This window comes from Coregonus lavaretus (assembly GCF_964263955.1).
Source record: "Coregonus lavaretus genome assembly, contig: HAP1_SCAFFOLD_567, whole genome shotgun sequence".
NCBI lineage: Eukaryota > Metazoa > Chordata > Actinopteri > Salmoniformes > Salmonidae > Coregonus > Coregonus lavaretus.
In genome coordinates, this window is record NW_028164954.1 from 108184 (window position 1) to 134000 (window position 25817).

The window sequence follows — 25817 nt, forward strand, 5'->3', positions numbered from 1 at the left end:
TCTGCAAATGTATTAACAGAAATAGCTTATTTATATACAGTACCAGTCAAAGGTTTGGACACACCTACTCATTCAAGGTTTTTCTTTATTTTTACTATTTTCTACATTGTAGAATAATAGTGAAGACATCAAAACTATGAAATAACACATATGGAATAATTTAGTAACCAAAAAAGTGTTAAACAAATCAAAATATATTTAACATTTGAGATTCTTCAAATAGCCACCCTTTGCCTTGATGACAGCTTTGCACATTCTTGGCATTCTCTCAACCAGCTTCACCTGGAATGCTTTTCCAACAGTCTTGAAGGAGTTCCCACATATGCTGAGCACTTGTTGGCTGCTTTTCCTTCACTATGCCGTCCAACTCATCCCAAACAATCTCAATTGGGTTGAGGTCGGGGGATTGTGGAGGACAGGTCATCTGATGCAGCACTCCATTACTCTCCTTCTTGGTAAAATAGCCCTTGCACAGCCTGGAGGTGTGTTGGGTCATTGTCCTGTTGAAAAACAAATGATAGTCCCACTAAGCGCAAACCAGATGGGATGGGGTATCGCTGCAGAATGCTATGGTAGCCATGCTGGGTAAGTGTGCCTTGAATTCTAAATAAATCACAGACAGTGCCACCAGCAATGCACTCCCACACCATCACACCTCCTCCTCCATGCTTCACGGTGGGAACCACACATTTTTGGTTACTACATGATTCCATATGTGTTATTTCATAGTGTCGATGTCTTCACTATTATTCTACAATGTAGAAAATAGTCAAAATAAAGAAAAACCCTGGAATGAGTAGGTGGAGGTGTGTCCTAATGAGGAGGTGTTATAAAACCCTGGAATGAGGAGGTGTTATAAAACCCTGGAATGAGGAGGTGTTATAAAACCCTGGAATGAGGAGGTGGAGGTGTGTCCTAATGAGGAGGTGTTATAAAACCCTGGAATGAGGAGGTGGAGGTGTGTCCTAATGAGGAGGTGTTATAAAACCCTGGAATGAGGAGGTGGAGGTGTGTCCTAATGAGGAGGTGTTATAAAACCCTGGAATGAGGAGGTGTTATAAAACCCTGGAATGAGGAGGTGTTATAAAACCCTGGAATGAGGAGGTGTTATAAAACCCTGGAATGAGGAGGTGTTATAAAACCCTGGAATGAGGAGGTGGAGGTGTGTCCTAATGAGGAGGTGTTATAAAACCCTGGAATGAGGAGGTGTTATAAAACCCTGGAATGAGGAGGTGGAGGTGTGTCCTAATGAGGAGGTGTTATAAAACCCTGGAATGAGGAGGTGTTATAAAACCCTGGAATGAGGAGGTGGAGGTGTGTCCTAATGAGGAGGTGTTCTAAAACCCTGGAATGAGGAGGTGTTCTAAAACCCTGGAATGAGGAGGTGTTATAAAACCCTGGAATGAGGAGGTGGAGGTGTGTCCTAATGAGGAGGTGTTATAAAACCCTGGAATGAGGAGGTGTTATAAAACCCTGGAATGAGGAGGTGTTATAAAACCCTGGAATGAGGAGGTGTTATAAAACCCTGGAATGAGGAGGTGTTATAAAACCCTGGAATGAGGAGGTGGAGGTGTGTCCTAATGAGGAGGTGTTATAAAACCCTGGAATGAGGAGGTGTTATAAAACCCTGGAATGAGGAGGTGTTATAAAACCCTGGAATGAGGAGGTGGTATAAAACCCTGGAATGAGGAGGTGTTATAAAACCCTGGAATGAGGAGGTGGAGGTGTGTCCTAATGAGGAGGTGTTATAAAACCCTGGAATGAGGAGGTGGAGGTGTGTCCTAATGAGGAGGTGTTATAAAACCCTGGAATGAGGAGGTGTTATAAAACCCTGGAATGAGGAGGTGTTATAAAACCCTGGAATGAGGAGGTGGAGGTGTGTCCTAATGAGGAGGTGTTATAAAACCCTGGAATGAGGAGGTGTTATAAAACCCTGGAATGAGGAGGTGTTATAAAACCCTGGAATGAGGAGGTGTTATAAAACCCTGGAATGAGGAGGTGGAGGTGTGTCCTAATGAGGAGGTGTTCTAAAACCCTGGAATGAGGAGGTGTTATAAAACCCTGGAATGAGGAGGTGTTATAAAACCCTGGAATGAGGAGGTGTTATAAAACCCTGGAATGAGGAGGTGGAGGTGTGTCCTAATGAGGAGGTGTTATAAAACCCTGGAATGAGGAGGTGTTATAAAACCCTGGAATGAGGAGGTGTTATAAAACCCTGGAATGAGGAGGTGGAGGTGTGTCCTAATGAGGAGGTGTTATAAAACCCTGGAATGAGGAGGTGTTATAAAACCCTGGAATGAGGAGGTGGAGGTGTGTCCTAATGAGGAGGTGTTCTAAAACCCTGGAATGAGGAGGTGTTATAAAACCCTGGAATGAGGAGGTGTTATAAAACCCTGGAATGAGGAGGTGGAGGTGTGTCCTAATGAGGAGGTGTTCTAAAACCCTGGAATGAGGAGGTGTTCTAAAACCCTGGAATGAGGAGGTGTTCTAAAACCCTGGAATGAGGAGGTGTTCTAAAACCCTGGAATGAGGAGGTGTTCTAAAACCCTGGAATGAGGAGGTGTTCTAAAACCCTGGAATGAGGAGGTGTTCTAAAACCCTGGAATGAGGAGGTGTTATAAAACCCTGGAATGAGGTGTTATAAAACCCTGGAATGAGGAGGTGTTATAAAACCCTGGAATGAGGAGGTGTTATAAAACCCTGGAATGAGGAGGTATTCTAAAACCCTGGAATGAGGAGGTGTTATAAAACCCTGGAATGAGTGGGTGTGTCCAAACTTTTGACTGGTACTGTAAGTATTCAGACCCTTTGCTATGAGACTCAATTTAGCTCAGGTGCATCCTGTTTCCATTGATCATCCTGGAGATGTTTCTACAACTTGATTGGAGTCCACCTGTGGTAAATGCAATTGATTGGACATCATTTGGAAAGACACACACCTGTCTATATAAGGTCCCACAGTTGACAGGACATGTCAGAGCAAAAACCAAGCCATGAGGTTGAAGGAATTGTCTGTAGAGCTCCGAGACAGGATTGTGTCGAGGCACAGATCTGGGGAAGGGTACCAAAAAATGTGAGCAGCATTGAAGGTCCCCAAGAACACAGTGGCCTCCATCATTCTTACATGGAAGAAGTTTGGAACCACCAAGACTCTTCCTAGAGCTGGCTGCCCGGCCAAACTGAGCAATCGGGGGAGAAGAGCCTTGGTCAGGGAGGTGACCAAGAACCCTATTGTCACTCTGACAGAGCTCCAGAGTTCCTCTGTGGAGATGGGAGAACCTTCCAGAAGGACAACCATCTCTGCAGCACTCCACCAATTAGGCCTTTATGGTAGAGTGGCCAGACGGAAGCCACTCCTCAGTAAAAGGCACATGACAGCCTGCTTGGAGTTTTCCAAAAGGCACCTAAAGGACTCTCAGACCATGAGAAACAAGATTCTCTGGTCTGATGAAACCAAGATTGAACTCTTTGGCCTGAATGCCAAGCGTCACGTCTGGAGGAAACCTGGCACCATCCCTACAGTGAAGCACGGTGGTGGCAGCATCCTGCTGAGGGGATGTTTTTCAGCGGCAGGGACTGGGAAGACTAGTCAGGATCGAGGGATAGATGTACAGAGCAAAGTACAGAGAGATCCTTGATGAAAACCTGCTCCAGAGCGCTCAGGACCTCAGACTTGACGTGGGAAGTGTTGGGAGTTCCATTATTTGATTCTAGTCTCTACGTACAACAACGTGGCTGGAATCAGTGACCTTTTCTTCTATTTTAGCATTTCCAATTGTAATCACGTCCATGCTTTCTCTTGAGCTGTATTCATTGCGTTGGTTAACTTGGTCACATTGCATGGACAGCATGGTAGTGGGATTCATTGATTTCCTTTGTTTGATGCCGGCTACAAAAGGCTGGTAACTCTAATGAACTTAGAGGTAACTCTGGGTCTTCTGTAGCTCAGTTGGTAGAGCATGGTGCTTGCAACGCCAGGATTGTGGGTTCGATTCCCACGGGGGGCCAGTATGAAAAATGTTTTCACTCACTAATTGGACGCCGCTCTGGATAAGAGCGTCTGCTAAATTACTAAAATGTAAACAAATCTAACATACTGGCTGGACGGCTGAATACAATGGAGCAACACATCAGCGATGGTGCAGGCAAAACACTCACAATGGACAAAACCCTCACAATGGACAAAACACTCACAATGGACAAAACCCTCACAATGGACAAAACCCTCACAATGGACAAAACACTCACAATGGACAAAACCCTCACAATGGACAAAACCCTCACAATGGACAAAACCCTCACAATGGACAAAACCCTCACAATGGACAAAACCCTCACAATGGACACTCACCTAGAGAAAGTGGAAACGCAGCTGGAGGCCCTGAACGAGAAGAACACAGAACTGTAAAATAGAAGTAGGACAGAAGGCTGAGAGGGAAGTGATCCCACAGAACTGTAAAATAGAAGTAGGACAGAAGGCTGAGACGGAAGTGATCCCACAGAACTGTAAAATAGAAGTAGGACAGAAGGCTGAGAGGGAAGTGATCCTACAGCGTTCTTTGAAACATTCTTCTTCAACCTGTTCGGCTCCAGTGCCCCCGTTCACATTTAGCGCAATGTCTGGGTAAGATTTAACTACACATACAACCACTACTCAGTAGATGTTCGGAAGCAGAGGAGTGCCTTCATAAAGAACGTCTTGAGAGATCACGGTATTCAGGATGGATTACACTTCCCGCCGATAATGATGGTGGACTACCATGTTGAGAAAATGTCCTTCATATCCAAGGTTGAAGCCACTGCATTCCTAGCAGAGAACAACCTCAGCAGAAAATACATCTGTGTCACATCTCCTCCCGCTCCCCCTCTCCGGCGCTCGACGTCGCCGGTCTATACTAACCACCGGTCCTGGCAACCCACCTTTACGCACACCTGGCAACCATCATTATCAGTCACACATGGACTTCATTACTCCCTTGATTACTGACCCTTTATTTAGAACTCTGTTGTTATCAGTTGTTTATGTCTCCATGGCAGATGCTTCTCCTGTTTTCTAAACTCACTAACTGCTCCTGCTACTTTATAACCGGTCTACGCAGCTAATCCTTTTTTGCCTGGTGCACAAAAAAAATGATGGATGGATAAATTATTATTAAGTTAATATTCTGCGCAATATGAGTAGTGGGGGGTGTAGAGTGGGATCAGTAGATTAGGCTTTCTACTTATGAACTTCATGTGGTCCCTTGTAGTTCAGTTGTTAGAGCATGGCGCTTGCAACGCCAGGGTTGTGGGTTCGATTCCCACGGGGGGCCAGTATGAAAAATGTATGCACTCACTAACTGTAAGTCGCTCTGGATAAAAGTGTCTGCTAAATGAGTAAAAATGTTTTAAAATATGTAAATGTGCCAAGTCCATCAGGTGGCCTACTGAGGAAACTGATTTGATTATTCCAATATGACACAGGTTGCATTATGTTGAACTGATTTGATTAGTCCAATATGACGCAGGTTGCATTATGTTGAACTGATTTGATTAGTCCAATATGACGCAGGTTGCATTATGTTGAACTGATTTGATTAGTCCAGTATGACACAGGTTGCATTATGTTGAACTGATTTGATTAGTCCAATATGACACAGGTTGCATTATGTTGAACTGATTTGATTAGTCCAATATGACACAGGTTGCATTATGTTGAACTGATTTGATTAGTCCAATATGACGCAGGTTGCATTATGTTGAACTGATTTGATTAGTCCAATATGACGCAGGTTGCATTATGTTGAACTGATTTGATTAGTCCAATATGACACAGGTTGCATTATGTTGAACTGATTTGATTAGTCCAATATGACACAGGTTGCATTATGTTGAACTGATTTGATTAGTCCAATATGACACAGGTTGCATTATGTTGAACTGATTTGATTAGTCCAATATGACGCAGGTTGCATTATGTTGAACTGATTTGATTAGTCCAATATGACGCAGGTTGCATTATGTTGAACTGATTTGATTAGTCCAATATGACACAGGTTGCATTATGTTGAACTGATTTGATTAGTCCAATATGACACAGGTTGCATTATGTTGAACTGATTTGATTAGTCCAATATGACACAGGTTGCATTATGTTGAACTGATTTGATTAGTCCAATATGACGCAGGTTGCATTATGTTGAACTGATTTGATTAGTCCAATATGACGCAGGTTGCATTATGTTGAACTGATTTGATTAGTCCAATATGACGCAGGTTGCATTATGTTGAACTGATTTGATTAGTCCAATATGACGCAGGTTGCATTATGTTGAACTGATTTGATTAGTCCAATATGACGCAGGTTGCATTATGTTGAACTGATTTGATTAGTCCAATATGACGCAGGTTGCATTATGTTGAACTGATTTGATTAGTCCAATACGACGCAGGTTGCATTATGTTGAACTGATTTGATTAGTCCAATACGACGCAGGTTGCATTATGTTGAACTGATTTGATTAGTCCAATACGACGCAGGTTGCATTATGTTGAACTGATTTGATTAGTCCAATACGACGCAGGTTGCATTATGTTGAACTGATTTGATTAGTCCAATACGACGCAGGTTGCATTATGTTGAACTGATTTGATTAGTCCAATATGACGCAGGTTGCATTATGTTGAACTGATTTGATTAGTCCAATACGACGCAGGTTGCATTATGTTGAACTGATTTGATTAGTCCAATACGACGCAGGTTGCATTATGTTGAACTGATTTGATTAGTCCAATACGACGCAGGTTGCATTATGTTGAACTGATTTGATTAGTCCAATATGACGCAGGTTGCATTATGTTGAACTGATTTGATTAGTCCAATATGACGCAGGTTGCATTATGTTGAACTGATTTGATTAGTCCAATATGACGCAGGTTGCATAATGTTGAACTGATTTGATTAGTCCAATATGACGCAGGTTGCATTATGTTGAACTGATTTGATTAGTCCAATATGACGCAGGTTGCATTATGTTGAACTGATTTGATTAGTCCAATATGACGCAGGTTGCATTATGTTGAACTGATTTTTTTTCTACCTTTCCTTTAATAACACCTACTCATTCAAGGGTTTTTCTTTATTTTTACTATTTTCTACATTGTAGTATAATAGTGAAGACATCAAAACTATGAAATAACACATGGAATAATTTAGTAACCAAAAAAGTGTTAAACAAATCAAAATATATTTTATATTTGAGATTCTTCAAATAGCCACCCTTTGCCTTGATGACAGCTTTGCACACTCTTGGTATTCTCTCAACCAGCTTCACCTGGAATGCTTTTCCAACAGTCTTGAAGGAGTTCCCACATATGCTGAGCACTTGTTGGCTCCTTCACTCTGCCATCCAACATCCCAAACCATTTCAATTTGGTTGAGGTTGAGGAATTGTGGAGGCCAGGTCATCTGATGCAGCACTCCATCACTCTCCTTTTTGGTAAAATAGCCCTTACACAGCCTGGAGGTGTGTTGGGTCATTGTCCTGTTGAAAAACAAATGATAGTCCCACTAAGCCCAGACCAGATGGGATGGCGTATCGCTGCAGAATGCTGTGGTAGCCATGCTGGGTAAGTGTGCCTTGAATTCTAAATAAATCACATAGAGTGTAACCAGCACAGAACCCCCACACCATAACACCTCCTCCTCCATGCTTTATGGTGGGAACCACACATGCGGAGATAATCCGTTCACCCACACCGCGTCTCACAAAGACACGGCGGTTGGAACCAAAAATCTCCAATTTGGACTCATCAGACCAAATTACAGATTTCCTCTGGTCTAATGTCCATTGCTCGTGTTTCTTGGCCCAAGCAAGTCTCTTCTTTTTATTGGTGTCCTTTAGTAGTGGTTTCTTTGCAGCAATTCGACCATGAAGGCCTGATTCACGCAGTCTCCTCTGAACAGTTGATGTTGGGATGTGTCTGTGACTTGAATTCTGTGAAGAATTTATTTGGGCTGCAAGCTGAGGCTGGTAACTCTAATGAACTTACCCTCTGCAGCAGAGGTAACTCTGGGTCTTCCTTTCCTATGGTTGTCCTCATGAGAGCCAGTTTCATCATAGCGCTTCATGGTTTTTGCGACTGCACTTGAAGAAACGTTCAAAGTTCTTGAAATGTTCCGGATTGACTGACCTTCATGTCTTAAAGTAATGATGGACTGTCGTTTCTCTTTGCTTATTTGAGCTGTTCTTGCCATAATATGGACTTGGTCTTTTACCAAATAGGGCTATCTTCTGTATACCCCCCTACCTTGTAACAACACAACTGATTGGCTTAAGCGCATTAAGAAGGAAAGAAATTCCACAAATTAACTTTTAAGAAGGCACACCTGTTAATAGAAATGCATTCCAGGTGACTACCTCATGAAGCTGGTTGAGAGAATGCTAAGAGTGTGCAAAGCTGTCATCAAGGCAAAGGGTGGCTACTTGAAGAAAATATAAACTCAACTGAAATATAAAAAATATTTTGATTTGTTTAACACTTTTTGGTTACTACATTATTCCATATGTGTTATGTCATAGTTTTGATGTCTTCACTATTATTCTACAATGTAGAAAATAGTAAAAATAAAGAAAAACCCTTGAATTAGTAGGTGTTCTAAAACCTTTGACCGGTAGTGTGTATATATATAAAATGTACATGTAACAGTATTCAGACCCTTTACTCAGTACTTTGTTGAAGCACCTTTGGCAGCGATTACAGCCTCGAGTCATCTTGGGTATGATGCTACAAGCTTGGCACACCTGTATTTGGGGAGTTTCTCCCATTCTTGTGTTCTTGGGGACCTTCAATGCTGCAAAAATGTTTTCATACCCTTCCCCAGATCTGTGCCTCGACACAATCCTGTCTCGGAGCTCTACGGACAATTCCTTCGACCTCATGGCTTGGTTTTTGCTCTGACATGCACTGTCAACTGTGGGACCTTATATAGACAGGTGTGTGCCTTTCCAAATCATATCCAATCAATTGAATTTACCACAGGTGGACTCCAATCAAGTTGTAGAAACTTCTCAAGGAATATCAACGGAAACAGGATGCACCTTGTCTCAATTTTGAGTCTCATAGCAAAGGGCCTGAATACTTATGTAAATAAGGTATTTCTGTATTTTATGTTTAATAAATGTGGAAACATTTATGAAAACCTGTTTTCTCTTCGTCATTATGGGGTATTGTGTTTAGATTGAAGAGGATTTGTATTTATTTAATCCATTTTAAAATAATGCTGTAACGTAACAAAGTGTGGAAAAAGTTAAGGGATCTGAATACTTTCCGAATGCACTGTAATCTGCTATGTATACTGAACTAAAATATAAACGCAACATGTAAAGTGCTTGTCCCATGTTTCATGACCTGAAATAAAAAATCCCAGAAATGTCCTATATGCAAAAAAAGCTTATTTCTCTCAAATGTTGTGCACATATTAGTTTACATCCCTGTTAGTGAGCATTTCTCCTTTGCCAAGATAATCCATCCACCTGACAGGTGTGGCATATCAAGAAGCTGATTAAACAGCATGATCATTACACAGGTGCACCTTGTGCTGGAGACAATAACAGGCCACTCTAAAATGTACCGTTTTGTCACTCAACTCAATGCCACAGATGAAGTGCTGAGGAGTATTTCTGTCTGTAATAACACCCTTTTGTGTTGAAAAACTCATTCTGATTGACTGGGCCTGGTTCCCCCGTTGGTGTGCCTGGCTCCCCAGTGGTTGGTCCTATGCCCTCCCAGGCCCACCCATGGCTGTGCCCATGCCCTGTGAAATCCATAGATTAGGTCCTGATGAATTTATTTCAATTGACTGATTTTCTTATATTGTCACGGTTTCGGCCGAGGCTGCTCTTCCTCCTTGCTCGGGCAGGTTTCGGCGGTCGTCGTCCCCGGAGTACTAGCTGCCACCGTTGTATGTTTCATGTTCGTTTGGTTTGGTCTTGATGTTGTACACCTGTGTCTAGTTAGTCCTCATTAGTGTCCTATTTAGTTCTCGTTGTGTGTGTATGGTGTTGTGTGTGATTACGCTTCTGTTTGGTGTTCTGAGCTACGTGTTTCCCTCCGTTGTTTGGAGAGGATTTTCCACATGTTAGTGCGCCTTTTGTTTGACGCCTGTGTGCGCCTTTATTTCGCCTCCGGGCTTGTTGGGCTCGTGTACTACGTGAATATTTCACTAAAGTCTTTTGGACTTAGTTTCTGCGTCCTGCGCTTGATTCCTGCACCACACCCACCTTCAGCACCCGTGACATATATGAACTGTAACCAGGTAGAATTCTTGAAATTGTTGCATGTTAAGTTTATATTTTTGTTCAGTATATATGGCTCATCTACAATAAAAATACCTGACTGTATCAAGTCATCTGATATTGTAAACCATGAAATGTATATGGAAAAACTGAAAACTTAAAAAACTGAATATATAATCCTCTCTGTCTCTATGTGCTGCAGGTAAAATTGGGTTGATGCTGCCTGCGAGCCACCCTTGGGTGTGGGAGGGAAAGATGGATGGAGAGGGGAGAAGGATTAGAGGGATGGAGGGAGAGATGGAGGAAGAGATGGATGGAGAGGGGAGGAGGATTAGATGGATGGAGGGAGAGATGGAGGAAGAGATGGATGGATAGGATCCTATTCCATCCATCTTCATGTTGTTGCTGCTCTGCTGTCCATCCATCTTCATGTTTGCTGAAGTTGCTTCCTATGGTTTGGGGAAAAACAGAACCGTTTCTGGAACGCGTTTCTTTGCCTAGTATCTTTGCATATATTAGAACAGCCCTGCGTTGTGGTGGGTTATTTAAAGAGCCAGTTCTGCTGGGTTAGGGTTAGAGTTAGTGTGTTATTATTGTCCTGAGGTGACAGACAGACATGATATTACTCTCTGTCCCTGTGTGATGCTGCTGTTTCCTCTCCTCCTCTCTCCTCCTTCCTCCTAATCCCTCTCTCCTCTCCACTGTCTCCTCTCCTCCTCTCTCCTCCTTCCTCCTAATCCCTCTCTCCTCTCCACTGTCTCCTCTCCTCCTCTCTCCTCCTTCCTCCTAATCCCTCTCTCCTCTCCACTGTCTCCTCTCCTCCTCTCTCCTCCTTCCTCCTAATCCCTCTCTCCTCTCCACTGTCTCCTCTCCTCCTCTCTCCTCCTTCCTCCTAATCCCTCTCTCATCTCCACTGTCTCCTCTCCTCCTCTCTCCTCCTTCCTCCTAATCCCTCTCTCCTCTCCACTGTCTCCTCTCCTCCTCTCTCCTCCTTCCTCCTAATCCCTCTCTCCTCTCCACTGTCTCCTCTCCTCCTCTCTCCTCCTTCCTCCTAATCCCTCTCTCCTCTCCTCTCCTCCTCTCTCCTCCTTCCTCCTAATCCCTCTCTCCTCTCCACTGTCTCCTCTCCTCCTCTCTCCTAATCCCTCTCTCCTCTCCACTGTCTCCTCTCGTCCCTGCTCCTACTTCTGTGCTCTTACCCAGTGTTGTCCTCTTTCTGTGATGTCATAGGTGTGGGCCAGTAACTTCCTGCCTAATGAAGCCTCCCTGTCGGACCGGTGTCAGAGAGAATACCTGAAGACCCACGGAGAACCTCTACTGCTGCAGTACGCTAAGATGGAGGCAGAGAGACAGGTAGGACTACCCTACCCATGAACCTCTACTGCTGCAGTACGCTAAGATGGCGGCAGAGAGATGTAGGACTACCCTACCCATAAACCTCTACTGCTGAAATACGCTAAACTGGTGGCAGACAGGTGGGACTACATTATCCATAAATTGCTACTTCTGCAGTATTCTAAGATGGAGGCAGAGAGACATGTAGGACTACACTACCCATAAACATCTACGGTGCCAGGTAATAACATGGCCATATACACGGAGTACCAGTACTGAGTCAGGGGTACCAGGTAATAACATGGCTATATACAGGGAGTACCAGGTAATAACATGGCTATATACAGGCAGTACCAGTACTGAGTCAGGGGTACCAGGTAATAACATGGCTATATACAGGGAGTACCAGGTAATAACATGGCTATATACAGGCAGTACCAGTACTGAGTCAGGGGTACCAGGTAATAACATGGCTATATACAGGGAGTACCAGGTAATAACATGGCTATATACAGGGAGTACCAGTACTGAGTCAGGGGTACCAGGTAATAACATGGCTATATACAGGGAGTACCAGTACTGAGTCAGGGGTACCAGGTAATAACATGGCTATATACAGGGAGTACCAGTACTGAGTCAGGGGTACCAGGTAATAACATGTCTATATACAGGGAGTACCAGTACTGAGTCAATGTACAGGGGTGCCAGGTAATAACATGTCTATATACAGGGAGTACCAGTACTGAGTCAGGGGTACCAGGTAATAACATGGCTATATACAGGGAGTACCAGTACTGAGTCAATGTGCAGGGGAACCAGGTAATTGAGGTAGCTATGTACAAATAGCTGAGGGTAAAGTGACTAGGCAACAGGAGTAGCAGTGTATGTAATGACTGAAAGTGTGTTTGTGTGTGTGTGGCATCAGTATGAGTGTGTGTGTGTGTGTGTGTGTGTGTATTGGGGTGTCAGTGTAAGTATGTGTGAGTGTGTGGTAGGGTCCAGTGTGTGGTAGAGTCCAGTGTGTGGGTAGAGTCCAGTGTGTGGGTAGAGTCCAGTGTGTGGGTAGAGTCCAGTGTGGGTAGAGTCCAGTGTGTGGGTAGAGTCCAGTGTGTGGGTAGGGTCCAGTGAGTGGTAGAGTCCAGTGTGTGGGTAGAGTCCAGTGTGTGGGTAGAGTCCAGTGTGTGGGTAGAGTCCAGTGTGGGTAGAGTCCAGTGTGTGGGTAGAGTCCAGTGTGTGGGTAGAGTCCAGTGTGTGGTAGAGTCCAGTGTGTGGGTAGAGTCCAGTGTGTGGGTAGAGTCCAGTGTGTGGGTAGAGTCCAGTGTGTGGGTAGAGTCCAGTGTGTGGTAGAGTCCAGTGTGTGGGTAGAGTCCAGTGTGTGGGTAGAGTCCAGTGTGTGGTAGAGTCCAGTGTGTGGGTAGAGTCCAGTGTGTGGGTAGAGTCCAGTGTGTGGGTAGGGTCCAGTGTGTGGGTAGGGTCCAGTGAGTGGTAGAGTCCAGTGAGTGGTAGAGTCCAGTGTGTGGGTAGAGTCCAGTGTGTGGGTAGAGTCCAGTGAGTGGTAGAGTCCAGTGTGTGGGTAGGGTCCAGTGAGTGGTAGAGTCCAGTGAGTGGTAGAGTCCAGTGTGTGGGTAGAGTCCAGTGTGTGGGTAGAGTCCAGTGTGTGGGTAGAGTCCAGTGTGTGGTAGAGTCCAGTGTGTGGATAGAGTCCAGTGTGTGGGTAGAGTCCAGTGAGTGGGTAGAGTCCAGTGTGTGGGTAGAGTCCAGTGTGTGGGTAGAGTCCAGTGAGTGGGTAGAGTCCAGTGTGTGGTAGAGTCAGTGCAAGAGATTTAGTTATAACAAGGGTCAATGAAAATAATCCAGGTAGTCATTTGATGAGCTATTTAGCAGTCTTGTTTAGCTATTTAGCAGTCTTGTTTAGCAGTCTTGTTTAGCTATTTAGCAGTCTTGTTTAGCAGTCTTGTTTAGCAGTCCTGTTTAGCAGTCTTGTTTAGCAGTCTTGTTAAGCTATTTAGCAGTCTTGTTTAGCTATTTAGCAGTCTTGTTTAGCAGTCTTGTTTAGCTGTTTAGCAGTCTTGTTTAGCTATTTAGCAGTCTTGTTTAGCTATTTAGCAGTCTTGTTTAGCTATTTAGCAGTCTTGTTTAGCAGTCTTGTTTAGCAGTCTTGTTTAGCTGTTTAGCAGTCTTGTTTAGCTGTTTAGCAGTCTTGTTTAGCTATTTAGCAGTCTTGTTTAGCTATTTAGCAGTCTTGTTTAGCAGTCTTGTTTAGCTGTTTAGCAGTCTTGTTTAGCTATTTAGAAGTCTTGTTTAGCAGTCTTGTTTAGCTGTTTAGCAGTCTTGTTTAGCTGTTTAGCAGTCTTGTTTAGCTATTTAGTAGTCTTGTTTAGCTATTTAGCAGTCTTGTTTATCAGTCTTGTTTAGCTATTTAGCAGTCTTCTTTAGCAGTCTTATGGCTTAGGGGTAGAAGCTGTTCAGGTTCCTGTTGGTTCCAGACTTGCTGCTCCGGTACCGCTTGCCATGCGGTAGCAGAGAGAACTCTATGGCTTGGTTGGCTGGAGCCTTCCTCTGACACCGCCTGGAATAGAGGTCATGGATGGCAGGGAGCTCGGCCCCAGTGATGATTGGGTGCCTTGCAGTTGCCGTACCAGGCGGTGATCCAGCCAGTCAAGATGCTTTCCATGGTGCAGCTGTAGAACTTTCTGAGGATCTGCGGGCCCATGCCAAATATTTTCAGCCTCCTGAGGTGGAAGAGGCGTTGTCGTGTCTTCTTTACGACTGCGTGTGTGTGTGGACCATGTTCATTCCTTAGTGATGTGGCACCGAGGAACTTGAAGCTCTCGACCCGCTCCACTACAGACCATGGATGTGGATGGAGCGGGTTCTCCCCTCCGTTGACATGGGAGGAAGTAGTGGTGGCACAGCCTCCCTGCCCTTCTGATTTACCTGCCCTTCTACTGTGAGCAATATGGTAGTGGTGGCACAGCCTCCCTGCCCTTCTACTGTGAGCAATATGGTAGTGGTGGCACAGCCTCCCTGCCCTTCTGATTTACCTGCCCTTCTACTGTGAGCAATATGGTAGTGGTGGCACAGCCTCCCTGCCCTTCTGATTTACCTGCCCTTCTACTGTGAGCAATATGGTAGTGGTGGCACAGCCTCCCTGCCCTTCTACTGTGAGCAATATGGTAGTGGTGGCACAGCCTCCCTGCCCTTCTACTGTGAGCAATATGGTAGTGGTGGCACAGCCTCCCTGCCCTTCTACTGTGAGCAATATGGTAGTGAGGCATGAGGCTCATCAGGAGTAGACAGACATTACCGTCCCCTAATGGACTGCAATGACTTGACTCTGTGTAATCATGCAGAGAGAACACTAACAGCACCAACCTAAAACGACACACCCTGCTAATTAAGTATGCTACACATTAGACATGTTGGGTAACTGGCTATTAGCTAATATCAATTCACAGGGTCATTTGGTGAATTACACTCCAGCTAAGAATAAACAAAACATCTTCTCTGGCTGTTCTTCGTTGCTAAAACTGAACTCAAACGTCTCAAATATAATTGTCTCAAATGTAATTACCAAAAGGATTCCAACACTCCCGCTCACGATCATTCTTCTCAGATTAACGTACTCAATACACCGTCATACAGGTTGAACTAATAGTACTAATAGTAAAGTAGGCTGAGCTGTGGTAGTACTAATACTAATAGTAAAGTAGTATGTGCTGTGGTAGTACTAATACTAATAGTAAAGTAGGCTGTGCTGTGGTAGTACTAATACTAATAGTAAAGTAGGCTGAGCTGTGGTAGTACTAATACTAATAGTAAAGTAGGCTGAACTGTGGTAGTACTAATACTAATAGTAAAGTAGTATGTGCTGTGGTAGTACTAATACTAATAGTAAAGTAGGCTGAGCTGTGGTAGTACTAATACTAATAGTAAAGTAGGCTGAGCTGTGGTAGTACTAATACTAATAGTAAAGTAGGATGTGCTGTGGTAGTACTAATACTAATAGTAAAGTAGGCTGAGCTGTGGTAGTACTAATAATAATAGTAAAGTAGGCTGAGCTGTGGTAGTACTAATACTAATAGTAAATTAGGCTGAGCTGTGGTAGTAGTAATACTAATAGTAAGTAGGATGTGCTCTGGTAGGACTAATACTAATAGTAAAGTAGGATGTGCTGTGGTAGTACTAATACTAATAGTAAAGTAGGATGTGATGTGGTAGTACTAATACTAATAGTAAAGTAGGATGTGCTGTGGTAATAGTAAAGTAGGCTGAGCTGTGGTAGTACTAATAGTAAAGTAGGCTGAGCTGTGGTAATAGTAAAGTAGGCTGAGCTGTGGTAGTACTAATACTAATAGTAAAGTAGGCTGAGCTGTGGTAATACTAATAGTAAAGTAGGCTGAGCTGTGGTAGTACTAATACTAATAGTAAAGTAGGCTTAGCTGTGGTAGTACTAGTACTAATAGTAAAGTAGGCTGAGCTGTGGTAGTAGTAATACTAATAGTAAAGTAGGATGTGCTCTGGTAGGACTAATACTAATAGTAAAGTAGGATGTGCTGTGGTAGTACTAATACTAATAGTAAAGTAGTATGTGATGTGGTAGTACTAATAGTAAAGTAGGATGTGCTGTGGTAGGACTAATACTAATAGTAAAGTAGGCTGAGCTGTGGTAATAGTAAAGTAGGCTGAGCTGTGGTAGTACTAATACTAATAGTAAAGTAGGCTGAGCTGTGGTAGTACTAATACTAATGGTAAAGTAGGCTGAGCAGTGGTAGTACTAGTACTAATAGTAAAGTAGGCTGAGCTGTGGTAATACTAATAGTAAAGTAGGCTGAGCTGTGGTAATACTAATAGTAAATTAGGCTGAGCTGTGGTAGTACTAATAGTAAAGTAGGCTGTGCTGTGGTAATAGTAAAGTAGGCTGAGCTGTGGTAGTACTAATAGTAAAGTAGGCTGTGCTGTGGTAATAGTAAAGTAGGCTGAGATGTGGTAGTACTAATACTAATAGTAAAGTAGGCTGTGCTGTGGTAGTACTAATACTAATAGTAAAGTAGGCTGAGCTGTGGTAGTACTAATACTAATAGTAAAGTAGGCTGAGCTGTGGTAATACTAATAGTAAAGTAGGCTGAGCTGTGGTAATACTAATAGTAAATTAGGCTGAGCTGTGGTAGTACTAATAGTAAAGTAGGCTGTGCTGTGGTAATAGTAAAGTAGGCTGAGCTGTGGTAGTACTAATAGTAAAGTAGGCTGTGCTGTGGTAATAGTAAAGTAGACTGAGCTGTGGTAGTACTAATACTAATAGTAAAGTAGGCTGAGCTGTGGTAGTAGTAATACTAATAGTAAAGTAGGATGTGCTCTGGTAGGACTAATACTAATAGTAAAGTAGGATGTGCTGTGGTAGTACTAATACTAATAGTAAAGTAGTATGTGATGTGGTAGTACTAATAGTAAAGTAGGATGTGCTGTGGTAGGACTAATACTAATAGTAAAGTAGGCTGAGCTGTGGTAATAGTAAAGTAGGCTGAGCTGTGGTAGTACTAATACTAATAGTAAAGTAGGCTGAGCTGTGGTAGTACTAATACTAATGGTAAAGTAGGCTGAGCAGTGGTAGTACTAGTACTAATAGTAAAGTAGGCTGAGCTGTGGTAATACTAATAGTAAAGTAGGCTGAGCTGTGGTAATACTAATAGTAAATTAGGCTGAGCTGTGGTAGTACTAATAGTAAAGTAGGCTGTGCTGTGGTAATAGTAAAGTAGGCTGAGCTGTGGTAGTACTAATAGTAAAGTAGGCTGTGCTGTGGTAATAGTAAAGTAGGCTGAGATGTGGTAGTACTAATACTAATAGTAAAGTAGGCTGTGCTGTGGTAGTACTAATACTAATAGTAAAGTAGGCTGAGCTGTGGTAGTACTAATACTAATAGTAAAGTAGGCTGAGCTGTGGTAATACTAATAGTAAAGTAGGCTGAGCTGTGGTAATACTAATAGTAAATTAGGCTGAGCTGTGGTAGTACTAATAGTAAAGTAGGCTGTGCTGTGGTAATAGTAAAGTAGGCTGAGCTGTGGTAGTACTAATAGTAAAGTAGGCTGTGCTGTGGTAATAGTAAAGTAGACTGAGCTGTGGTAGTACTAATACTAATAGTAAAGTAGGCTGTGCTGTGGTAGTACTAATACTAATAGTAAAGTAGGCTGAGCTGTGGTAGTACTAATACTAATAGTAAAGTAGGCTGTGCTGTGGTAGTACTAATACTAATAGTAAAGTAGGCTGAGCTGTGGTAATACTAATAGTAAAGTAGGCTGAGCTGTGGTAATACTAATAGTAAATTAGGCTGAGCTGTGGTAGTACTAATAGTAAAGTAGGCTGTGCTGTGGTAATAGTAAAGTAGGCTGAGCTGTGGTAGTACTAATACTAATAGTAAAGTAGGCTGAGCTGTGGTAGTACTAGTACTAATAGTTAAGTAGGCTGAGCTGTGGTGCTACTAGTACTAATAGTAAAGTAGGCTGTGCTGTGGTAGTACTAATACTAATAGTAAAGTAGCCTGAGCTGTGGTAGTACTAGTACTAATAGTAAAGTAGGCTGAGCTGTGGTAGTACTAATACTAATAGTAAAGTAGGCTGAGCTGTGGTAGTACTAATACTAATAGTAAAGTAGGCTGTGCTGTGGTAGTACTAATACTAATAGTAAAGTAGGCTGAGCTGTGGTAGTACTAGTACTAATAGTAAAGTAGGCTGAGCTGTGGTAGTACTAATACTAATAGTAAAGTAGGCTGAGCTGTGGTAGTACTAATACTAATAGTAAAGTAGGCTGTGCTGTGGTAGTACTAATACTAATAGTAAAGTAGGCTGAGCTGTGGTAGGACTAATACTAATAGTAAAGTAGGCTGAGCTGTGGTAGGACTAATACTAATAGTAAAGTAGGCTGAGCTGTGGTAGTACTAATACTAATAGTAAAGTAGGCTGAGCTGCGAGCTTTCTCTTTCTACAGGAGATATTGGGTTCTGATCTCTGTGACGCAGGCTGTGAGATACCGAACCACGGCTACTTTAATATTCCATCAGATCCCACCAGCTCTGTGTTTATCAGATCAGAGTGAGTCCCAAATGGCACCCTATTCCCTATGTAGTGCACTACTTTTGACCAGAGCCCTATGGGATACAGACAGTGAATCTAAAGTATTTTCATCTGTGTAGTGGGCGAGGTCATGGAACCAAGGGCTTGTTACAGGCCAGGCTGTCAGACCTGTCAAAGCCTTGTTACAGGCCAGGCTGTCAGAACTTTCAAAGCCTTGTTATAAACCAGCTGTTCAACAACATATTCTCTATTGACTGGAGGATGATCATCTGTATAGTAGCCGGGGAGACTGGAGAGGAGAAGGGGAGTGAATGAAGAGGGTTGAAGTACCGGAGAAACGGGTTAAGTGCTCTCTCTGTTTAATGGTATTAGAATAACACTGACAATATCAAATCAAATCAAATGTTATTTGTCACATGCGCCGAATACAACAGGTGTGCCTCACAGTGAAATGCTCAGTTACAAGCCCTTAACCAGTAATGCAGTGTTAAGAAATACCCAATATAATCACACACAAATACTATAGAAAATAATACGAAATAAAAGTAACAAATAATTAAAGAGAAGCAGTAAAAATAACAGTAGCGAGGCTATATACAGGGGGTACCGGTACAGAGTCAATGTGCAGGGGCACCGGTTAGTCAAGGTAATTGAGGTAATATGTACAAGTAGGTAGAGTTATTAAAGTGACTATACATAGATAATAAACAGAGAATAGCAGCAGTGTAAAAGAGGGGAGGAATGCTAATAGTCTTGGTAGCCATTTGATTAGATGTTCAGGAGTCTTATGGCTTGGGGGTAGAAGCTGTTTAGAAGCCTCTTGGACCTAGACTTGGCGCTCCGTTACCGTTTGCTGTGCGGTAGCAGAGATAACAGTCTATGACTAGGGTGGCTGGAGTCTTTGACAATTTTCTAGGGCCTTCCTCTGACACCGCCTGGTATAGAGGTCCTGGATAGCAGGAAGCTTGGCTCCAGTGTTGTACTGGGCCGTACGCACTACCCTCTGTAGTGCCTTGTGGTCGGAGGCCGAGCAGTTGCCATACCAGGCAGTGATGCAACCAGTCAGGATGCTCTCGATGGTGCAGCTGTATAACTTTTTGAGGATCTGAGGACCCATGCCAAATCTTTTCAGTCTCCTTAGGGGGAATAGGTTTTGTCGTGCCCTCTTCACGACTGTCTTGGTGTGTTTGGACCATGATAGTTTGTTGGTGATGTGGACACCAAGGAACTTGAAGCTCTCAACCTGTTCCACTACAGCCCGATCGATGAGAATGGGGGCGTGCTCAGTCCTCATCTTTTTCCTGTAGTCCACAATCATCTCCTTTGTCTTGATCACGTTGAGGGAGAGGTCCAGCCAAAAATCATTTAGCTATTTCATAAGGTCAGACCAAGGATAATTTTGCTATTTCACTTTGAATTTTAAGTATATATTTTTGTATATATTTTTTTATATTAGATGAAGATTTATTTTTGGACATTCTGCTATTAGCCCATACAAACACATTGAATAACAGATTCACTACATGGAACAACAGATAGTCCCCCCCAATAAATCTGAGATATAAATTCAAGAAACATGTTAATATTATTTTTTTATTTTTTTTGTCACTAAACATTCTCCGTATACAGTTCCAGTCAAAAGTTTGGACACACCTACTCATTCCAGGGTTTTTCTTTATTTTTACTATTTTATACTTTGAAGAATCTCAAATATAAAATATATTTTGATTTGTTTAACAATTTTTTGGTTACTACATGATTCAATATGTGTTATTTCATAGTTGTGATGTCTTCACTATTATTCTACAATGTAGAAAATAGTAAAAATAAAGAAAAACCTTTGAATGAGTAGGTCTGTCCAAACTTTTGACTGGTAGTGTATATTGAGTATAATTGTATATTTATGTTGTATTATACAGGGCACATCTGGAAAAGAGACCTAGGTCTCAATATCTGTTCCCTGTTAAAATAAAGGTTCAATAAAATAAAATAAAATGTTTCCCACCATAACATCTTTCCCATGCTAAATGAGGATAGTGGGGCTGTATGGAGAACAGGTTGGGATAGTCAAATCAAATCAAGCTTTATTTATATAGCACATTTCAGACATGAATGCAACACAATGAAAAACAATGAAAATAGGAACTGAAATATTTACAAACATGAAGAATAAAAAACTAAAGAATAAAACTGAACGACTAAAAAGCACTGTAAGGAAAAGCAAAGCTAAAAAGGTGTGTTTTAAGATCTCTGTTAAATGTGTCCCCAGTTTCAGCCCCCCTCAGGTTCTCTGGAAGGCTATTCTAGAGGCTGGGGGCATAGTAACTAAAGGCTGCCTCTCCATGCCTCTTGGTCCTAGGCTTTGGGATAGTTAAAAGACCAGTGCCAGAGGACCTGAGGGACCTACTGGGTACATAACTTAAAAGCATGTCTGACATGTACTGGGGTGCACAATCTTGGATTGATTTAAAAACCAAAAGAAAAATCTTTAAATGTATTCTAAACTCACAGGCAGCCAGTGCAGAGACTTTAAAACCGGTGTAACGTGTGCTCTCCGTCTGGTCTTGGTCAGTACCCGTGCTGCAGCATTCTGTATGTTTTGCAGTTGACCAATGGCTTTCTGGGGTAGACCAGACAGGAGAGCATTACAGTAGTCAAGCCTGCTTGTAATAAAAGCATGGATGAGTCTCTCTGTATCAGCCTGAGAGAGAAACGGACTCACCTTGGCAATGTTTCTCAGGTGGGAAAAAGCTGTTTTGGTCACATTCCTAATGCGTGATTCTAAATTGAGTTCAGAATCTAAAATAACACCTGGGTTTTTACCTGGTGTTTTATCTTTATTGCCTGTGAATTATAATGTGCGGCCAGATTCTCTCTCTGTGCTTTGGCTCCAACAATAAGTACCTCGGTCTTGTCTTGATTTAGCTGGAGGAAGTTGTGAGCCATCCAAGTATTTAAATCACTAATACAGTCTAATAATGGATCTGTGTAGCTAAAATCCTCTGGTGACACAGAACTGTGTAGTTGTGTATCATCTGCGTAGGACCTAAATCAATTTAGAACTGGACCAGATAGGCCAACCCACCTCTCCTGTCTGTCCAGAAGGACATCATGGTCAACAGAGGCCAACCCACCTCTCCAGTCTGTCCAGAAGGACATCATAGTCAACAGAGGTCAACCCACCTCTCCAGTCTGTCCAGAAGGACATCATGGTCAACAGAGGTCAACCACCTCTCCAGTCTGTCCAGAAGGACATCATGGTCAACAGAGGCCAACCACCTCTCCAGAAGGACATCATGGTCAACAGAGGCCAACCCACCTCTCCTGTCTGTCCAGAAGGACATCATGGTCAACAGAGGTCAACCACCTCTCCAGAAGGACATCATGGTCAACAGAGGCCAACCACCTCTCCAGTCTGTCCAGAAGGACATCATGGTCAACAGAGGTCAACCCACCTCTCCTGTCTGTCCTGAAGGACATCATGGTCAACAGAGGTCAACCCACCTCTCCAGTCTGTCCAGAAGGACATCATGGTCAACAGAGGCCAACCCACCTCTCCAGTCTGTCCAGAAGGACATCATGGTCAACAGAGGCCAACCACCTCTCTAGTCTGTCCAGAAAGACATCATGGACAACAGAGGTCAACCACCTCTCCTGTCTGTCCAGAAGGACATCATGGTCAACAGAGGCCAACCACCTCTCCTGTCAGTCCAGAAGGACATCATGGTCAACAGAGGCCAACCCACCTCTCCAGAAGGACATCATGGTCAACAGTGTCAAATGCAGCCTGTGTTTGTTTTACCACTTTAACTAAGGCTGTCTCTGTGCTGTGGTTGGCCCGAAACCAGATTGGCATTTTTCAAAAATACTGTTGCCCTCAGTAATGAGGTCATTCACGAGAATGGTTTTACTAGTGATTGCTCTAACATTTAAAAGTGCCATATTCAATGAGTGTGGGCCACTCTGCCCCTGGGGCATCTGCCTTCCAGGAAACCAATGGAGTAACAACCAAATTATTAATGTTACAACCACGTTTTCTGACAGCCTCCAATCTATCTGAATGGTAGGAGATGACAGTTAATGGAACATTAAATTAAGTTACTCACAATAACCATAGTGCCATTTCTACACAGGAGTTGATATGGTTTCCAAGTCCTCTGTTGGTTATTCTGTCCATCAGTCTCTAAAACAGTTTGATGTTGCTGGAAATAATCCTGGAACCGCTGCGGTTAGGGTGAATCCCGTCTTTTAAAAAGTGCTGGTTGCTCCCACAGCAAATCAAAGTTGTCACATAAAGAGACATTCCTGTCGTTGCTAAGTTGCTTCAGGTACTCGTTTAGGGCAAAGAGTGGGCTGAAACGTTCCGAACCCCTTCGGTAGCATGGGAGGGGGCCAGAGATGTGCTGGCGAGGGTCTTTAAAACATGTTTGTAGTCCTCCCTCAGTTCCCAAGATCGCCTAAAACCAAGGGGGTTAAAACCTACGTGAGGGACGATGGTGTCGGTAGTGGAGTAGTCTTCCAGAACCGTGGACAGGAGGGAGATCAGGTCATGGACACGGGCTCCTGGGTGACAGAGGACCTTGGTCGGTCCACAGACCGTAGGCAGGCCCAAATCTCTCACCATCGAGCTGCCCACAATGATGGTGGTAGTGATGGAATCTGACGGGGAAACGACCTGCTGAACTGTGGTGGCCGTGGGGGAGGGTGTCACTGGGTGGCCGTGGGGGAGGGTGTCACTGGGGGAGGGTGTCACTGGGGGAGGGTGTCACTGGGGGAGGGTGTCACTGGGGGAGGGTGTCACTGGGGGAGGGTGTCACTGGGTGGCCGTGGGTGAGGGTGTCACTGGGTGGCCGTGGAGGAGGGTGTCACTGGGTGGCCGTGGGGAGGGTGTCACTGGGCGGCCGTGGGTGAGGGTGTCACTGGGTGGCCGTGGAGGAGGGTGTCACTGGGCGGCCGTGGGGAGGGTGCCACTGGGTGGCCGTGGAGGAGGGTGTCACTGGGTGGCCGTGGAGGAGGGTGTCACTGGGTGGCCGTGGGGAGGGTGTCACTGGGCGGCCGTGGGTGAGGGTGTCACTGGGTGGCTGTTGGTATACACCCAGGATCCGTGCTGACTCCTGGGGCTGGTAGGTCCTTCTCGTATAATGGTAGTACAGTGTTACACTGGTACAGTATTATAGTGGTATAATGGTAGTACAGTATTACAGTGGTATAATGGTAGTACAGTATTACAGTGGTATAATGGTAGTATAGTGGTATAGTATTATAGTGGTATAATGGTAGTATAGTTGTATAGTATTATAGTGGTATAATGGAGGTACAGTACATTTTTACAGCATCATATTATTATAAAGATAGTACAGTGGTCCAGTATTATAGCACGATATTATGGCTGACCCTGTACAACAACACATTACTATGGCTGACCCTGTACAACAACACGTTACTATGGCTGACCCTGTACAACAACACGTTACTATGGCTGACCCTGTACAACAACACGTTACTATGGCTGACCCTGTACAACAACACGTTACTATGGCTGACCCTGTACAACAACACGTTACTATGGCTGACCCTGTACAACAACACGTTACTATGGCTGACCCTGTACAACAACACGTTACTATGGCTGACCCTGTACAACAACACGTTACTATGGCTGACCCTGTACAACAACACGTTACTATGGCTGACCCTGTACAACAACACGTTACTATGGCTGACCCTGTACAACAACACATTACTATGGCTGACCCTGTACAACAACACGTTACTATGGCTGACCCTGTACAACAACACGTTACTATGGCTGACCCTGTACAACAACACGTTACTATGGCTGACCCTGTACAACAACACGTTACTATGGCTGACCCTGTACAACAACACATTACTATGGCTGACCCTGTACAACAACACATTACTATGGCTGACCCTGTACAACAACACATTACTATGGCTGACCCTGTACAACAACACGTTACTATGGCTGACCCTGTACAACAACACGTTACTATGGCTGACCCTGTACAACAACACGTTACTATGGCTGACCCTGTACAACAACACGTTACTATGGCTGACCCTGTACAACAACACGTTACTATGGCTGACCCTGTACAACAACACATTACTATGGCTGACCCTGTACAACAACACATTACTATGGCTGACCCTGTACAACAACACATTACTATGGCTGACCCTGTACAACAACACTTGTCCAGTGTGTGACAATACATATGTTTTTGTCTTTTTTGTTGTTGTCTGTCCTGTCTGTCCTGTCTGTCCTGTGTGTCCTGTCTGTCCTGTCTGTCCTGTCTGTCCTGTCTGTCCTGTCTGTCCTGTCTGTCCTGTCTGTCCTGTCTGTCCTGTGTGTCCTGTGTGTCCTGTCTGTCCTGTCTGTCCTGTCTGACCTGTCTGTCCTGTCTGTCCTGTCTGTCCTGTCTGTCCTGTGTGTCCTGTGTGTCCTGTCTGTCCTGTCTGTCCTGTCTGTCCTGTGTGTCCTGTCTGTCCTGTGTGTCCTGTCTGTCCTGTGTGTCCTGTCTGTCCTGTCTGTCCTGTCTGACCTGTCTGTCCTGTCTGTCCTGTCTGTCCTGTCTGTCCTGTGTTGCTGTGTGTCCTGTCTGTCCTGTCTGTCCTGTCTGTCCTGTCTGTCCTGTCTGTCCTGTGTGTCCTGTCTGTCCTGTCTGTCCTGTGTGTCCTGTGTGTCCTGTCTGTCCTGTCTGTCCTGTGTTGCTGTGGTGTTTCTAATCAGGTATTGGCTGGCTGGTTAATATGAGTGTTTCCTTTGTTATCATAGCTGTAACACTGTTCTCAACAGCACTCACCCCTTACACATGCTGAACTGGTCTGTGTTTCTGTCTCCTCTGGACTGTTGCTGCTTGTTGAGTCTCACTGTTTTCTCTATTTACCACAGAAAGGATGGAATATTGATTGACTCTCTCTCTTCTCTCTCTCATTATCTCTCTTTCTCCTCTCTCCATCTCCCTCTCTCTCTCTCTCTCTCTCTCTCTCTCTCTCTCATTATCTCTCTCTCCATCTCCCTCTCCCTCTCTCTCTCTCTCTCTCTCTCTCTCTCTCTCTCTCTCTCTCTCTCTCTCATTATCTCTCTCTCCATCTCTCTCTCTCTCTCTCT

General features: G+C 43.8%; 1 protein-coding gene across 1 annotated transcript in view; it reads left to right on the plus strand.

Moving 5' to 3' along the window:
- Positions 1 to 25817, plus strand: part of galt (galactose-1-phosphate uridylyltransferase) — a 144167-nt gene that overhangs the window by 78004 nt on the left and 40346 nt on the right. Inside the window, exons 6-7 of the mRNA XM_084191512.1 lie at positions 11508 to 11630; positions 23124 to 23277. Of these exons, the coding sequence (XP_084047638.1) occupies positions 11508 to 11630; positions 23124 to 23277 (277 nt within the window). The remainder of the gene's footprint in view (positions 1 to 11507; positions 11631 to 23123; positions 23278 to 25817) is intronic.